At 44.6% G+C, this 15613-nt stretch overlaps 1 protein-coding gene across 1 annotated transcript in view; it reads right to left on the reverse strand.

Annotated features, from left to right (window-relative positions):
* Positions 1-14747, reverse strand: part of fmr1 (FMRP translational regulator 1) — a 66366-nt gene extending 51619 nt beyond the window's left edge. Inside the window, exons 1-3 of the mRNA XM_034181510.1 lie at positions 14364-14747; positions 9927-9979; positions 1524-1617 (exon numbers count right to left, since the gene is read on the reverse strand). Of these exons, the coding sequence (XP_034037401.1) occupies positions 1524-1617; positions 9927-9979; positions 14364-14414 (198 nt within the window). The 5' untranslated portion in view covers positions 14415-14747. The remainder of the gene's footprint in view (positions 1-1523; positions 1618-9926; positions 9980-14363) is intronic.
* Positions 14748-15613: the final 866 nt, after the last annotated feature.

The following is a 15613-nucleotide window of genomic DNA, read 5'->3' on the forward strand; positions in this document are numbered from 1 at the left end:
CCCTGAGGTTGTCTTGTTGTTCATACTTCACGAGGTTTGTTTACATTGTGACCTGAACCGGTGTCGCAGACCAAACGCTCCCCCTTAAAAATCGTCCGGCCTGCCTTCCCTGCGCCTACGTCATTTCAAAGCATCAACAACAACTCACCAATTATTGCCTTGTTTTCTGATTTAAATGACCTCGCTTCTGCTTAAAACTGACTTTAGAATCATTTAAGAGGTTTTAATTTGTCATCTGATAGTTAATAACCACATTATTCCCTTTGATCGCTTTGGGTGTAGAGACACTAGGCCCACCCGACACTTGCAAGACTTTGAGCTGCGCACTTGCACGCACTCTGCCGTGCACGAGAGTAAACTCGTCTCAAACACATTGTAACCTGTACGCAGCTGCATGCATATGCGCAAAGAAAATCTTGAAATGTTCAAAATCTCCATCACGCATTAATTACATGAACATTACGCAAACAAGTCAAAAACACTTTGTGTTAGTGATTGCAACAGCGCACTGTATCAGCGCGCAGCTTGTCTGAACAATTATAACGAGATATTTAATCTATCATCAACATACAGCTGCACACAAGAAGGGATGAACATGGAACTGTTTTACCAAGCTATTACAATATAAACATGACAAATAATTACCTTTTTAGATGGGTCCAAATACGTTCTCCACCTCATTAAGTGCGCGCACGAGAAAAGCAGCAGCTGGAGCATTCCTCTGTAATTCCAGAAGCGATTAGAGCCGTTTTCAAGAGCCAGAACAGACACAAAATAATTAATACACTACAAAATAATTATTATATATACGCAGCGTCCAGCACACAACACATAACAGCCAGTGGAATGAAGCACGGTGTCCAGCTGGGAACACAGTGGGAGGGATCGTCGCAATGTGTGTGCAAGTGCGCGGATCAAAGTAAAGCAAGTGTCAGGGCACCTTCAGGCTCAAAAATGCTGCTGTGGTCCGAAAAGACATGCGCAGTGAAGGCAGGGCGGACCAATTTTTAGGGGAGGCGTTCAGTCTGCAACACTGGTTCAAATAACAATATAAACAAACCCTGTGAAGTGTGGACCGGTCATAGTAAAAGAATGTGGGTAATAGACTGGCCTGCCTGCAGTCCAGACCTGTCACCCACTGAAAATGTGTGGCACATTATGAAGCGCAAAATACGACAACAGAGACCCTGGACTGTTGAACAACTAAAGTCGTACATCAAGCAAGAATGGGAAAGAATTCCACCTACAAAGTTTCAACTATTAGTGTCCTCAGTTCCCAAACACTTATTGAGTGTTGTTAGAAGGAAAGGTGATGTAACACAGTAGTAAACATACCACTGTGGTCTTGTGCAGCGTTATCGCATCACATCATCGTGTAGTGTATGGCCAGCTCTGGGAGCTGGATAGCTTGATTTTTGTCTTCTGCATTTCTTGTGTTGCACTCTGGTTTTAAAAACTGTATATCTGCATGGTTAATGTTACTTTTTGCAGCAATTTTAATAAAATTATTAAACCAGTCCCACCTCAACCTCATCGCTCTCGTTAATTTCCTTGCAGAAGCCTGTTGGTGGAGGGAACCGCACATCTTGGAACCGGATCTGGCGCTCCGGCTGCCAACTGTCATAGAGGAACGAACACACACACATACACGACAATTTTAGCATTAGCAACATATAATTTTATATATTTATGTTCATAACACCAATATTTTGTTGAGGTGTAAAACACAGAATGGGTCTTGGATGGGCTGCTTTTTGCAAACATCAGTCATTATTGAAATCAACCAGAGTGCCCATAATAAAGTTAAAATCTACAATACATTTATCCCCCCTATTGTGTTATGTGGTCTTGATTGTGTAACCTGGACTAAGCGTCTGATAAAAATGTTAGAAACTTTCCAAAATCATATTCTTCACTTCATACTAGGGTATAGGCTTACTGATAAGAAATGAAACTAAAGAAGCCCATTTTCACAGATCTGGCAACTTGCTTCTGACGGATTGTTTGTTGCTGTGACGCCACTCTGAACTTCACACGGTTGTATACGCTTCTTTTATTTCTGTTTAGCACTCTTCTGGTTATTAATTGTATCTACTCTGAACGTTATTTAACAACACTCCTGTTGTGAATCGCTGGCAATTAGCATTCGCTAGCGGTTAGCATTCGCAAGCGAGGTCGACACCTCCCCTCTCCGTTTTTACTTTTTATAGCTGTTTCTTTTCTACCCGTTTAATAATTCTGTTCGTTTTTCAGTTGAACTGCTGTGAATTTTAAGTAATTTTTACTCCTGTGTAAAATCTTAGGAGCGGCTAGCATTTTCGTTAGCGGTTAGCTTGCATTAGCTATTTCTGACCCTTATTTTTTCATTTCATTTTTTTACACTCCTGTTAGTTAATTATCTGTTTAGTGTATTTTATAGCTGCTGCTTTTTTACCTGTTTAATACTTCTGTTAGTTTTTCAGTGTAACTGTCTGTGAGAGCTTTAGGAGTGGTTAGCTTATCCATTATTGGTTAGCTCGTGTTTGCTTGGCTACATTTTTGAATTTCTTAGTGCACAAAGTACACTACTAATTCTACTTTACACCCTCCGTAAATCCTGCGTGATGTTGGAAGACAGGGTGGCTCTCTTAGAGAGAAGTGTCCGTAAGTTAGAGCAGCTTCTTAGCGCAGTGGAGTTAGATGTTACGGGAACTCCAGATGAGGTTAGTGTTGGGCTGGCTAGCAAGCCCATTAGCATCATCTTAGAAACGCCGGCTGTGGAGGACGGCTTTCGGACTGCGGCTAGGCGGAGGAAGCCCCGTAGGGCTTGGTGCCCGGTTGTGGCACCCCGATCACACTTGCCAGTGCGAACTGTGAATCGGTTTTCCCCCTCGGATTTGCCAGATATAATTCTCTGAGTCCACGAGTGACTTCCTCTCCTGTCTCCAGGCCGAAACACCGGACTTTAGTGATAGGGGATTCTATCACCCGAAAAGTCAGGTTACAGACGCCGGCTGACGTTAAATGTATTCCTGGGGCCAGAGCTCCCGACATTGCATCTCATCTTAGGGTGCTGACGCTGCAGAAGGGAAGACAGACGAAGGAACATGAAATGAGATATAGTCACACAGTTATTCACGTTGGCACCAATGATATCAGGATGAAGCACTCAGAGGTCACAAAAATGGACATAGAGAGGACTTGTGACCTTGCCAGAAAGATGTGTCGGCATCGATTAATAGTCTCTGGTCCCCTCCCCTCCTGATGAGGCGTTTAGCAGGCTGACATCATTAAATAGGTGGCTGGTGCAGTTTTGTAGACAGCAAGGCTTTAGCTTAATTGATAACTGGCCTTCGTTCTGGGGCTGCCATGGCCTGCTGATGCCGGACAGCCTCCACCCTACTGGGGAAGGCGCCGCCATCTTGTCTGCGAACATAGATAGAGCTCTACAGGGTGGGTAACATTAGGAATCTACAGCAGGCCATGGAGCAGGTGATTAGAGACCCTGCAAGGCTTATGACAAATGTGGGTGTGGAATCCATTAGCTTAGCGGGGAAATTAGTGCAGAAAATCCACTATGGTGATAGTGCAGTTTATCTGCCAGGGAGGGAATTTCAACAAGTTGAGACTGTGGCCTGCTCCTGTAGACGTGTCCATAAAAATCATAGAGGGATATGCTTTGCAAACTTAATACCCATTACTATACTGGATCATGTTGAAATTGAGGATGGCCCAATGGTTGTTCCAGCAATATCAAAGATTTCATGTCTGCTACCTACAACACGTGTGAAATGTCTGAAACCTAAACCTACTTCTAGGCATCTTATATATACCACTCTGGAACCACCCCTAAACCCAAACAGCTCAACTGTCAACCCCACTGAGGTCCTTAGACTGGGTCTCATTAACATAAGATCACTGTCCTTAAAATCATTGTTGATTAATGACTTAATTATTGATCATCACTTAGATATGATTGGGTTATGTGAAACCTGGCTTAAACCTACAGCTGTCCTCCCCTTAAATGAAGCCTGCCCACCAGAATATACATTTAGTCACGTCCCTCGTGATGCGAAGCAAGGCGGGGGTGTAGCTCTTATTTATAAATCTAGGTTTAGCTTATTAGCTGTTGGGGGTCACAAATATAACTCGTTTGAGCATCTGATTCTCCGCTCCGCTCAGGATATTACGCATTGCCAAGGTCAGAAGAATAAAAATCATCCGTATTACTTTGTCACTGTATATAGGCCTCCGGGCCCATATTCTGAATTCTTAGATGAATTTGGTGAATTTGGTTTCTAACTTGTCAATGAGAGCAGATAACATTCTGATCATTGGTGACTTTAACGTTCTTATAATTAAGCCTTCTGATCCCCTCTGCAAATCATTTATGGAAATTGTGGACGCATTAGGATTTCGGCAATGCATTCGGGATCCGACGCACATTAGTGGAAATACCCTGGATCTAGTTCTCGCATGTGGTATTGCTGTCACGAATATTGACATCGTGCCTCTTACATCAGTGGTGTTTGATCACTCACTTATTAAGTTTACAGTTTCACTGCCGTGTTTAGTGGAACAACAACCTTATTTATCATTACGGCGATGCATCAACTTCTCAACTAAGACTGAACTAGAAGTTAGACTGCCTGATGTCTTAGCCTCACTTTTGACAAATACCCAGTCAGTAGACAGACTTGTGGATAGTTTAAACTCAGTGCTCAAAACGACAATATACATGATTGCACCACCTGTGTTGAAACCGAGCTCCCCCAAATCGCAGTCACCTTGGTTCAATGATTATCTGCGTGACATCAAGCATAAAGCAAGAGGTCTAGAATGGAAATGGCGTTGTTCAAAATTAGAAGTATTCCACCTTGCGTGGCGTGATGCTATCTTAGACTATAAGCATGCATTATTGGCCACAAAGCAGACCTACTCTGATCTGATCAACAAAAATAAGCATAATTCAAAGTTCTTGTTCGACACGGTGCCAACACTTATTCATGGACAACCACCTGTAGTTCGCTCTCCTTTTACAGCACAAGATTTCCTGGATTACTTTGAGAAGAAAATAGATGACATTAGGTTGAACATATTCCAGCATGCCTTAACCCAGCCACTACACCCTGCTATTGAGGTGGGCGCCACTACTGAGGTATTACGTAGATTTACAGAATTTGATGGTATCTCTCTAGACATGCTGACAAAACTCGTAACCTCAACAAAAAGCACAACCTGTTTATTTGATCCTATACCAAAAAAACTGTTTAAGGACTTGTGGCTGGGGTTGGGGCTTGCACGTGAGCGCCGGGTGGTCGGGCCTTAGCACATGGGGTCGGGCCGGGCTCAGCCCGAAAGAGCGACGTGGGCCCGCCCTCCTGTGGCTTCACCACCTGCAGAGGGGGCCATGGGGGTCGGGTGCAGAGAGGATTGGGTGGCAGTCGAGGGCGGGTGGCCCATCAGCCCGGTCCATGCTCACAGCCCCTGGCTGTTGGACGTGGAATGTCACCTCACTAGGGGGGAAGGAACCTGAGCTTGTGCGGGAGGTTGAGAGATACCGACTAGAGATAGTCGGGCTCACCTCCACGCACAGCTTGGGCTCTGGTACCCAGCTCCTAGAGAGGAGCTGGATGCTTCATTTTTCTGGCGTTGCCCATGGGGAGAGGCGGAGAGCTGGGGTCGCATTTCTTATTGCTCCCCAGCTCAGTCGGCATGTGTTGGAGTTCACTCCGGTGAATGAGAGGGTCGCGTCCCTATGCCTTTCTGGTCGGGGACAGGTCTCTCACCGTTGTCTCGGCCTACGGGCCGAGCAGCAGTGTAGAGTACCCAACTTTCCTGGAGTCCCTGGGAGGGGTACTAGATAGCGCTCCGACTGGGGACTCCATTGTTCTCCTGGGGGATTTCAACGCCCCCGTGGGCGGCGACAGTAGGACCTGGAGGGGGGTGATCGGGAAGCACGGCCTCCCCGATCTGAACCCGAGTGGTTTTCAGTTGTTAGACTTCTGTGCTAGTCACAGTTTGTCCATCACGAACACCATGTGCGAGCACAAGGGTGTCCACGAGTGCACGTGGCACCAGGACACCCTGAGCCGGAGGTCGATGATCGACTTTGTAGTCGTATCATCTGACCTTCGGCCACGTGTCTCGGACACTCGAGTGAAGAGAGGGGCAGAGCTGTCGACCGATCAGCACCTGGTTGTGAATTGGATCCGCTGGGAGGGGAGGAAGCCGGTCAGACCTGGCAGGCCCAAACGTATTGTGAGGGTCTGCTGGGAACGACTGGCGGAACCCTCTGTCAGCGAGGTCTTCAACTCCCACCTCCGGGAGAGCTTCTCCCAGATCCCATTGTCGATGCGGCCGCTCGTAGCTGTGGTCGCAAGGTCTCTGGTGCCTGTCGCGGCGGCAATCCCCGAACCCGGTGGTGGACACCGGAAGTAAGGGATGCCATCAAGCTGAAGAAGGAGTCCTACTTATCTTTGTTGGTAGGTGGGACCCCAGAGGCAGCTGACAGGTACCAGCAGGCCAAGCGTGCCGCAGCCCGTGCGGTCGCAGAGGCAAAAACTCGGGTCTGGGAGGAGTTCAGGGAGGCTATGGAGGAGGACTATCGGTCGGCCACGAAGAGATTCTGGCAAACCGTCCGACGCCTCAGGAGGCGGAAGCAGCTCTCCACCAGCACTGTTTACAGTGTGGGTGGGGAGCTGTTGACCCTGACTGGGGATGTTGTTGGGCGGTGGAAGGAGTACTTCGAGGATCTCCTCAATCCCATCGTCACGTCTTCCGAAGAGGAAGCAGAGACTGGGGACTCAGAGGCGGACTCATCCATTACCCAGGCCGAAGTCACCGAGGTGGTTAGAAAGCTCCTCGGTTGCAAGGCTCCTGGGGTGGACGAAATCCGTCCTGAGTACCTTAAGTCTCTGGATGTTGTGGGACTGTCTTGGCTGTCACGCCTCTGCAACATCGCGTGGCGATCGGGGACAGTGCCTCTGGATTGGCAGACCGGGGTGGTGGTCCCTCTGTTTAAGAAGGGGGACCGGAGGGTGTGTTCCAACTATAGGGGGATCACACTCCTCACCCTCCCCGGTAAGGTCTATTCCAGAGTACTAGAGAGGAGAATTCGACCGATGATCAAACCGCGGATTCAGGAGGAGCAGTGTGGTTTTGTTCCTGGTCGCGGCACACTGGACCAGCTCTACACGCTCCATCGGGTGCTCGAGGGTTCATGGGAGTTTGCCCAACCAGTCCACATGTGTTTTGTGGATCTGGAGAAGGTGTTTGACCGTGTCCCTCGGGCACCCTGTGGGGAGTGCTCCGGGAGTATGAGGTCCGGGGTCCTTTGCTCAGGGCTATCCGGTCCCTGTATGACCGCAGCAGGAGCTTGGTTCGCATTGCCGGTAGTAAGTCAAACCTGTTTCCAGTGCACGCTGGCCTCCGCCACGGCTGCCCTTTGTCACCGGTTCTGTTCATTATTTTATGGACAGAATTTCTAGGCGCAGCCAGGGTGTAGAGGGGGTCTGGTTTGGGAACCACAGAATCTCGTCTCTGCTGTTTACGGACGATGTGGTTCTGTTGGCTTCGTCAAATCAGGACCTTCAGCGTGCACTGGGGCGGTCTGCAGCCGAGTGTGAAGCGTCCGGGATGAAAATCAGCACCTCCAAATCCGAGGCCATGGTTCTCGACCGGAAAAAGGTGCTTTGCCCTCTTCAGGTTGGTGGAGTGTCCTTGCCTCAAGTGGAGGAGTTTAAGTATCTCAGGGTCTTGTTCACGAGTGAGGGACGGATGGAGGGTGAGATCGATAGATGGCTCGGTGCAGCATCTGCAGTGATGCGGTAGCTGTATCGGACCATCGTGGTGAAGAGAGAGCTGAGTAGGGGGGCAAAGCTCTCGATTTACAGATCGATCTACGTTCCGATCCTCACCTATGGTCATGAAATTTGGCTCATGACCGAAAGAATGAGATCACGAGTACAAGCGGCCGAGATGGGTTTCCTCCGCAGGGTGGCTGGGCGCTCCCATAGAGATAGGGTGAGGAGCTCGGTCACTCGGGAGGAGCTCGGAGTCGAGCTGCTGCTCCTCCACATCGAAAGGAGTCAGTTGAGGTGGCTCGGGCATCTTTTCCGGCTGCCCCCTGGACGCTTCGCTGGAGAGGTGTTCCGGGCATGTCCCATTGGGAGGAGGCCCCGGGGAAGACCCAGGACACGCTGGAGGCACTACATCCCTCGGCTGGCTTGGGAACGCCTTGGGGTTCCCCCGGAGGAGCTGGGGGAGGTGTGTGTGGATCAGGAGGTCTGGGCAGCTTTGCTTGAGCTGCTGGCCCCCGCGACCCGACTCCGGATAAAGCGGAAGAAAATGGATGGCTGGATGGATGGATTCACTGGCTTCCTGTCCCAGTGAGATCAGATTTTAAGGTTCTGCTACTAACCAATAAAATTATTCATGGACTGGCACCTCCCTACCTAGCTGACCTAATTAAACCTTACGTACCGGCCCGGGCTTTACGTTCTCAGGGTGCAGGACTGCTTTGTGTCCCTAGGGTGAATAAGAAGTCTGTGGGTCACAGAGCTTTCTCTTATCGTGCCCCTGTTCTGTGGAATGATCTCCCTACGTCAATAAAACAATCAGATTCTGTGGAAACTTTCAAGTCCAGACATAAGAAGCACGTATTTCCCCTTTCATATGGCTAGCATAGTGGTACAGTTTTGTTTTACGCTTTTTACTCTTTTAATTCATGTTATTAATAATTGGAGCGGGCCGCGGCCTCAGCTTCACCTAAATTCTGGGTGTTTTAGTGAAGCTTAGGGTTAGCGGCCGGCGATCACCTTAGTATTTCTTCTGTTTTTCTTGTTGATTAATGCTGGCAAATTATACAGTATTTTTTGTTTTTCTGATGCCTGATTCTGTTTTTTCTCTGTTTAAGGTGCAGCTCCATCCAGAGATGGGAGTTGTGTTTGTGTTGGCGATCCTCCTGTCCTGTGCAGCAACAGCAATTCTTGTATATTTGTCCGTGAATTGTTCTGTGAATTATTTCTGTAATTTATGTTTGTAGCATGGCCCAAGCAGAGGGTCGCCCCTTTGAATCTGGTCTGCTTGAGATTTCTTCCTCAGAGGGAGTTTTTCCTTATCACTGTTGCTCTGGGGGTTGGTAAGGTTAGACCTTACCTGTGTGAAGCTCCGTGAGGCAACTCTGTTGTGATTTGGCGCTATATAAAGGAAATAAATAAAACAACCTCCCATATTTAGCATGATTCAAGGCAGAATTTTAGAACTTTTTGGCCACATTAAAAGATCAAAACCAAGACTTTTGCGAGTCTGCCTGGAAGAAATGATTGAGGGCAAATGCAGGACAGGAAGGCCAAAACAGAGATGGCGGGACAACATAAAAACTTGGACAGGCATCTCTGACTGGCAATCACTAAACAAATTGTCCCAGAATCTTCTGTTATGGAAGAGCATCAGTCATATCGATTCGCAATCTGCTAATAGCGGAAACAGCGCTACATGATGATTTGTTGAGGATACAGAATGTATGGGTACATCCAGAAAGTATTCACAGCGCTTCACTTTTTCCACATTTTATGTTACAACCTTATTCCAAAATGGCTGAAATTAATTTTCCCCCTCAAAATTCTACACACAATACCCCATAATGACAATGTGAAAGACATTTTTGACATTTCTGCAAATTTATTAAAAATAAAAAAAACTAAGAACTCACTTGTACATAAGTATTCACAGCCTTTGTCATGAAACTCAAAACTAAGCAACCTCCCCACCACCACCCAAAAAAAAAATTCAAGTCATCATTATGGGATGTTGAGTAGAATTTTGAGGGAAAAAATTAATTTACTCAATTTTGGATAAGGTCTGTGACATAAAATGTGGAAAACGTGAAGCGCAGTGAATACTTTCCAGATTCACCGTACCCTGTGTGCATGAGTACCACTTACTTATTTTCAAATGCCACAGTTACAGATCCTTCATGAACATCCTTCACAAAGGCCTACAAGAAACAGAGCAGAAATCACTAAAACGTATCACAATTATCTGATTATATGTCTAAACAGGAAAATGTTTCCTTTCAGCAATTAGCTGCATGCAGAATAGAATCTATTTGTTTATTTGCCCATTGCATGGTCTCTTTTGGCTGCTCTTGATTTTTTTCTCAGTTCCACCAAAGTGGATGCTATTGATCTAGCATACGTTTTGTGCTGCTTGCCCTTTCTTGTGCAACTCCAAATGCACATGAAGATTTGAACATGGGTGAATTTGAACCAGGCACCTTCTTGTTGGGAGGCAAAAGCCATATTATTTTGCCATTCTCAAATTTCAGGTGCCGATAATCCAAATTACAGTGGGGAAAATAAGTATTTGACCCCCTGGCAGTTTTGCAGGTTTTCCCACCTACAAAGAATGGAGAGGTCTGTAATTTTTATCATAGGTACACTTCAACTGTGAGAGACAGAATGTAAAAAAAAAAAAACAAACAAACAAAAAAAAAAACAAGTAAATCACATTGTATGATTTTTAAATAATTATTTTGCATTTTATTGCATAAAATAAGTATTTGACCCCCTAGAAAAACAGAAAATAGAGCTTAACAATTGGTACAGAAACATTTGTCTGCCATTACAGAGGTCAGATGTTTCCTGTAGTTCTTGACCAAGTTTTCACACACCGCAACAGGGATTTTGGTCCACTCCTCCATACAGATCTTCTCCAAATCTTTCAGGTTTGAGGTTTCAACTCCCTCCAAAGACTTTCTATTGAGCTCAGGTCTGGAGACTGGCCAGGCCACTCCAGGACCTTGAAATGCTTCTTACGGAGCCCCTCCTTAGTTGCCCTGGCTGTGTGTTTGGGGTCACTGTCATGCTGGAAGACCCAGCCATGACCCATCTTCAATGCTCTTACTGAGGGAAGGGAGGTTGTTTGCCAAAATCTCGCAATATGCAGCAAGATAACTCAAATTTTATTTAACTCAATTTTACAAGTAAAGATAACTATGTTTTAAGGGTAATTCTAAGTTGACTTTATCTAAAAAAAAAATGAGTTGCATTATTTTGCAAAGTCAAGTTAATCTTACTTAAAATTTGAAGCTGACTGTACTTAGAAAATGCATTTCTTTAAGTAAAAGGATGAAGTAGTTCATACAAAGGTTCACCTTGCTTTATCTACAAAATAATCTTGTGCAAAAAGTTGCCTTAATTTTTTAAAAGTAAATCGGGGGGATATTTTATCACAGAATTACCAATGTTCTCTACTACAACCCATGGCAAAAATTTTGGAATCACCGGCCTCGGAGGATGTTCATTCAGTTGTTTAATTTTGTAGAAAAAAAGCAGATCACAGACATGACACAAAACTAAAGGCATTTCAAATAGCAACTTTCTGGCTTTAAGAAACACTATAAGAAATCAGGAAAAATAATTGTGGCAGTCAGTAACGGTTACTTTTTAGACCAAGCAGAGGGAAAAAAAATATGGAATCACTCAATTCTGAGGAAAAAATTATGGAATCATGAAAAACAAAAGAACACTCCAACACATCACTAGTATTTTGTTGCACCACCTCTGGCTTTTATAACAGCTTGCAGTCTCTGAGGCATGGACTTAATGAGTGACAAACAGTACTCTTCATCAATCTGGCTCCAACTTTCTCTGATTGCTGTTGCCAGATCAGCTTTGCAGGTTGGAGCCTTGTCATGGACCATTTTCTTCAACTTCCACCAAAGATTTTCAATTGGATTAAGATCCGGACTATTTGCAGGCCATGACATTGACCCTATGTGTCTTTTTGCAAGGAATGTTTTCACAGTTTTTGCTCTATGGCAAGATGCAGTATCATCTTGAAAAATTATTTCATCATCCCCAAACATCCTTTCAATTGATGAGATAAGAAAAGTGTCCAAAATATCAACGTAAACGTGTTCATTTATTGATGATGTAATGACAGCCATCTCCCCAGTGCCTTTACCTGACATGCAGCCCCATATCATCAATGACTGTGGAAGTTTACGTTCTCTTCAGGCAGTCATCTTTATAAATCTCATTGGAATGGCACCAAACAAAAGTTCCAGCATCATCACCTTGCCCAATGCAGATTCGAGATTCATCACTGAATATGACTTTCATCCAGTCATCCACAGTCCATGATTGCTTTTCCTATGATAGCTTTCGTTTAGCTTTTCTGTATGTAAATCCCATTTCCTTTAGGTGGTTTCTTATAGTTCAGTCACAGACGTTGACTCCAGTTTCCTCCCATTCGTTCCTCATTTGTTTTATTGTGCATTTTCGATTTTTGAGACATACTGCTTTAAGTTTTCTGTCTTGACGCTTTGATGTCTTCCTTGGTCTACCAGTATGTTTGCCTTTAACAACCTTCCCATGTTGTTTGTATTTGGTCCAGAGTTTAGACACAGCTGACTGTGAACAACCAACATCTTTTGCAACATTGTGTGATGATTTACCCTCTTAAGAGTTTGATAATCCTCTCCTTTGTTTCAATTGATATCTCTCGTGTTGGAGCCATGATTCATGTCAGTCCACTTGGTGCAACAGCTCTCCAAAGTGTGATCACTCCTTTTTAGATGCAGACTAACGAGCAGATCTGATTTGATGCAGGTGTTAGTTTTGGGGATGAAAATTTACAGGGTGATTCCATAATTTATTCCTCAGAATTGAGTGAGTCCATATTTTTTCCCTCTGCTTGGTCTAAAAAAGTAACCGTTACTGACTGCCACAATTTTTTTTCTTGATTTCTTATATTGTTTTTTAAATCCAGAAAGTTGCCATTTGAAATGACTATAGTTTTGTGTCATGTCTGTGATCTGCTTTTTTCTACAAAATTAAACAACTGAATGAACATCCTCCGAGGCCGGTGATTCTATAATTTTTGCCAGGGGTTATAAATATTGTCTTATTGTTCTGATTGTCACATCTGGGACACGTTTAAGGGATTTTGTCCACCCTTCTCACATAACTTACATTTGCCACAGTGTTATCTACAGATTCAGCCATGTCCGTGTAGTTACGTGGAGCATGCATGTCCACATTAAAACGCTTTGCTCCATACAGTATTCCACATGAGGGAGTTGCAGAGTACACAACGTGCATGCGCCAAACAATGTAACAACCATCTATTGTATTAATAGGTCAGAATTTCTCTGTTATGCACTCCCCCCTCAGGAATGCCCCCTGAAGACGGAATTCAAACTCAGCAACTCGTACTCCAAGTTCACAATCCAACATGGCTGTTTCCAGCAACAACAGCAGTGAAAGCTGTAGTTTCTGATGTTTTTAGCACTTGTCTTTGTTTCTGTCCAGTTGAATAAATTATGCACACAGTACTGACCTACTGCTGCCTGTGGATATGTGCTACACCATATTTAAGTTTGAAATACTGCATAACACTAATGCTGGCTAATCTGGCAGATGTTGCTAACAACAATGACATGCCTCCACCGGACTAAAAACAAAGCTATATTAAAAAACTAATATAACTTCTGTTCTCATCCATAAGTACTCTTTGAAGAACAGAATGGCTTTTGTAGTACTCTGTACTCCATAATATCAGTATCATACCAGTATTGATCAGTATGCCTGGTATTTATATTGTGTATTTGTTTACAAACTGTTTTCCTTTTTTCACTTTTGACACTCTGTGTGCTTCTTACTCTGTGTGTTGCTATACAATGCTGCTGGAACCTCAATTTCCCAGAGGAGTCTTCCCAAGGGATCAATAAAGTTCTATCTAATCTAATCTTGGAGGCATCTGGTTTATTTTCCAATTTACAGTGCTGTATGGAAAACGGAACCCATTTACCTCAGGTGTCACATCATTCCCAGTTATGATTTTAGACTTCTGAGGTAAATGGGACACAGCATAACACCACCACTTTGAGCAGAGTGGAACAGTTCACCTGTTGATGCACCCTGTCTGTCTTTATGTAACCAGTCTGAGATCACTGGGTTTGGTTGGAAGAATAACTGATTTGACCAATTGCTGGTAAATGATCCTTGCCTCCAAATTCTCATTCATCCTGCCTCAAATTCACACCATTATCGAGACCAAAAGCAACCTCAGCAGAAGCCTTTAAACAACACAACACTTGCAATTCAACATTCCAAAAGAGACACGACCCAGTTTTGGTAAATAATACTTGTTGTGCTGCAAACAATCTTGCCATACAACATTATCCTACATGCATTTAATTCAGTTTGATCCGGTTAAAATGACTGAGTAATCAGTAGCAGAGCAGCGTTGGCTTTGTTTACTTCTACACTTCTGCACTGAGGCCCGCAGCCCTCTCAGCTAGCCCACCAGGATGTTTCTTAGCATCACGTTTTTGCGTGCTGTGGTGACACAGCTCAACCAAATTTGTAACTTACCTTATAGAAAGCCCCACTTGTTCCTCTCACTTCCACCACGAGTTCATCCATGATGAAAGTTACTCCAGCTCGCTGGCTAGCCACCGCTAGCGATACGAGCAGCTAGCCAGCTAGCTACCGTTAGCTTCGCTAAGTAGCCTGTCGGCTAGCAGAAGAGGCCACAATAACTCTGAATGACTGGAGTGTTGCTTCCCGCTTTGGACTGTCTGTAAATCAAGCGTTCGATTTGCAATTCGGATTGCGCCCCTGCTCATAGGTGAGCCATGAAGTAAGCGCGTTAGCCGAGTTATGTTAACGATGTGTGATGAGTGGAAAAGCAGCTAGTGCTGGAAGCTGCATCTCTCCATGTGACGTCTCTCACTTCTTTGATGTCGTGACGTATCTTCCGCCACTGATCGAATCTCATGAAGTCATCTGTAGTATGTTTACTTTCTACTTTTTTGTACAAATTATATTTTTGAGTTGAAGAAAAAAATCATGAAACTGTACCAAAAAACCGAAGTCATCTGTAAAGAACGAAAAGATCTGTTTGTCAGGCTCTCTTTATTTCGATGCTTTATTTACAGTGGCTCGACCTAAACCAGAACCATCCGAATCCTTGTTCAGGGAGGAGAACAGTTTGCTTTAATTATTTAACAAAATTAGGAGCTAATAATAATCATAACTAAAAACGTATTTTTCAACATTACCTTCTTTTGGTTGCCTGCATTTTGACTTGGTACAACTTTTACACTAGATGACCTTCCTGACGCACTCCAAATGTACGTATGAAAAATGGTACAGTTTAATTATGGTCTTAAACTGGAGGCTTTGTCTATGCAGCTCATATGCCATGTGTGCCATGGGCTGCTTTCCCTCCTTTGAAATTTGGTGTCATCTTGGGGCACAATGAAGGTGCAGAAAGTTCCCAGTTCAAACCCTACCTGTGCCATATTTCTACATGTAATGTGGAGTTGAGTCAGAAAGGGCATACGGTGTAAAACTTGTGCCAATTCAACATGCAGGTGTAATGGAGGCCAGCAGGTGTCGCTCTGCAGATGTAGTTAGTAAACCTCACTCCCAACAGCTCAAAAGGATTCTCTGGTCACAAGGCCAGAGCCCTAGCTGGGATTTAGCCTTCTGGTTAGAGAGTCACTGTAATTTTTGCATCCTCTAGACACAGAAAAAATTTATGCTGGACTTGTAGCCAGGCAGGTGTCAGTTACGGAATCCATAGTAGTGGTGCAGTTTAGCTAAAATTTCCATAAAAA

The sequence above is a fragment of the Thalassophryne amazonica genome, chromosome 11, assembly GCF_902500255.1.
Source record: "Thalassophryne amazonica chromosome 11, fThaAma1.1, whole genome shotgun sequence".
NCBI lineage: Eukaryota > Metazoa > Chordata > Actinopteri > Batrachoidiformes > Batrachoididae > Thalassophryne > Thalassophryne amazonica.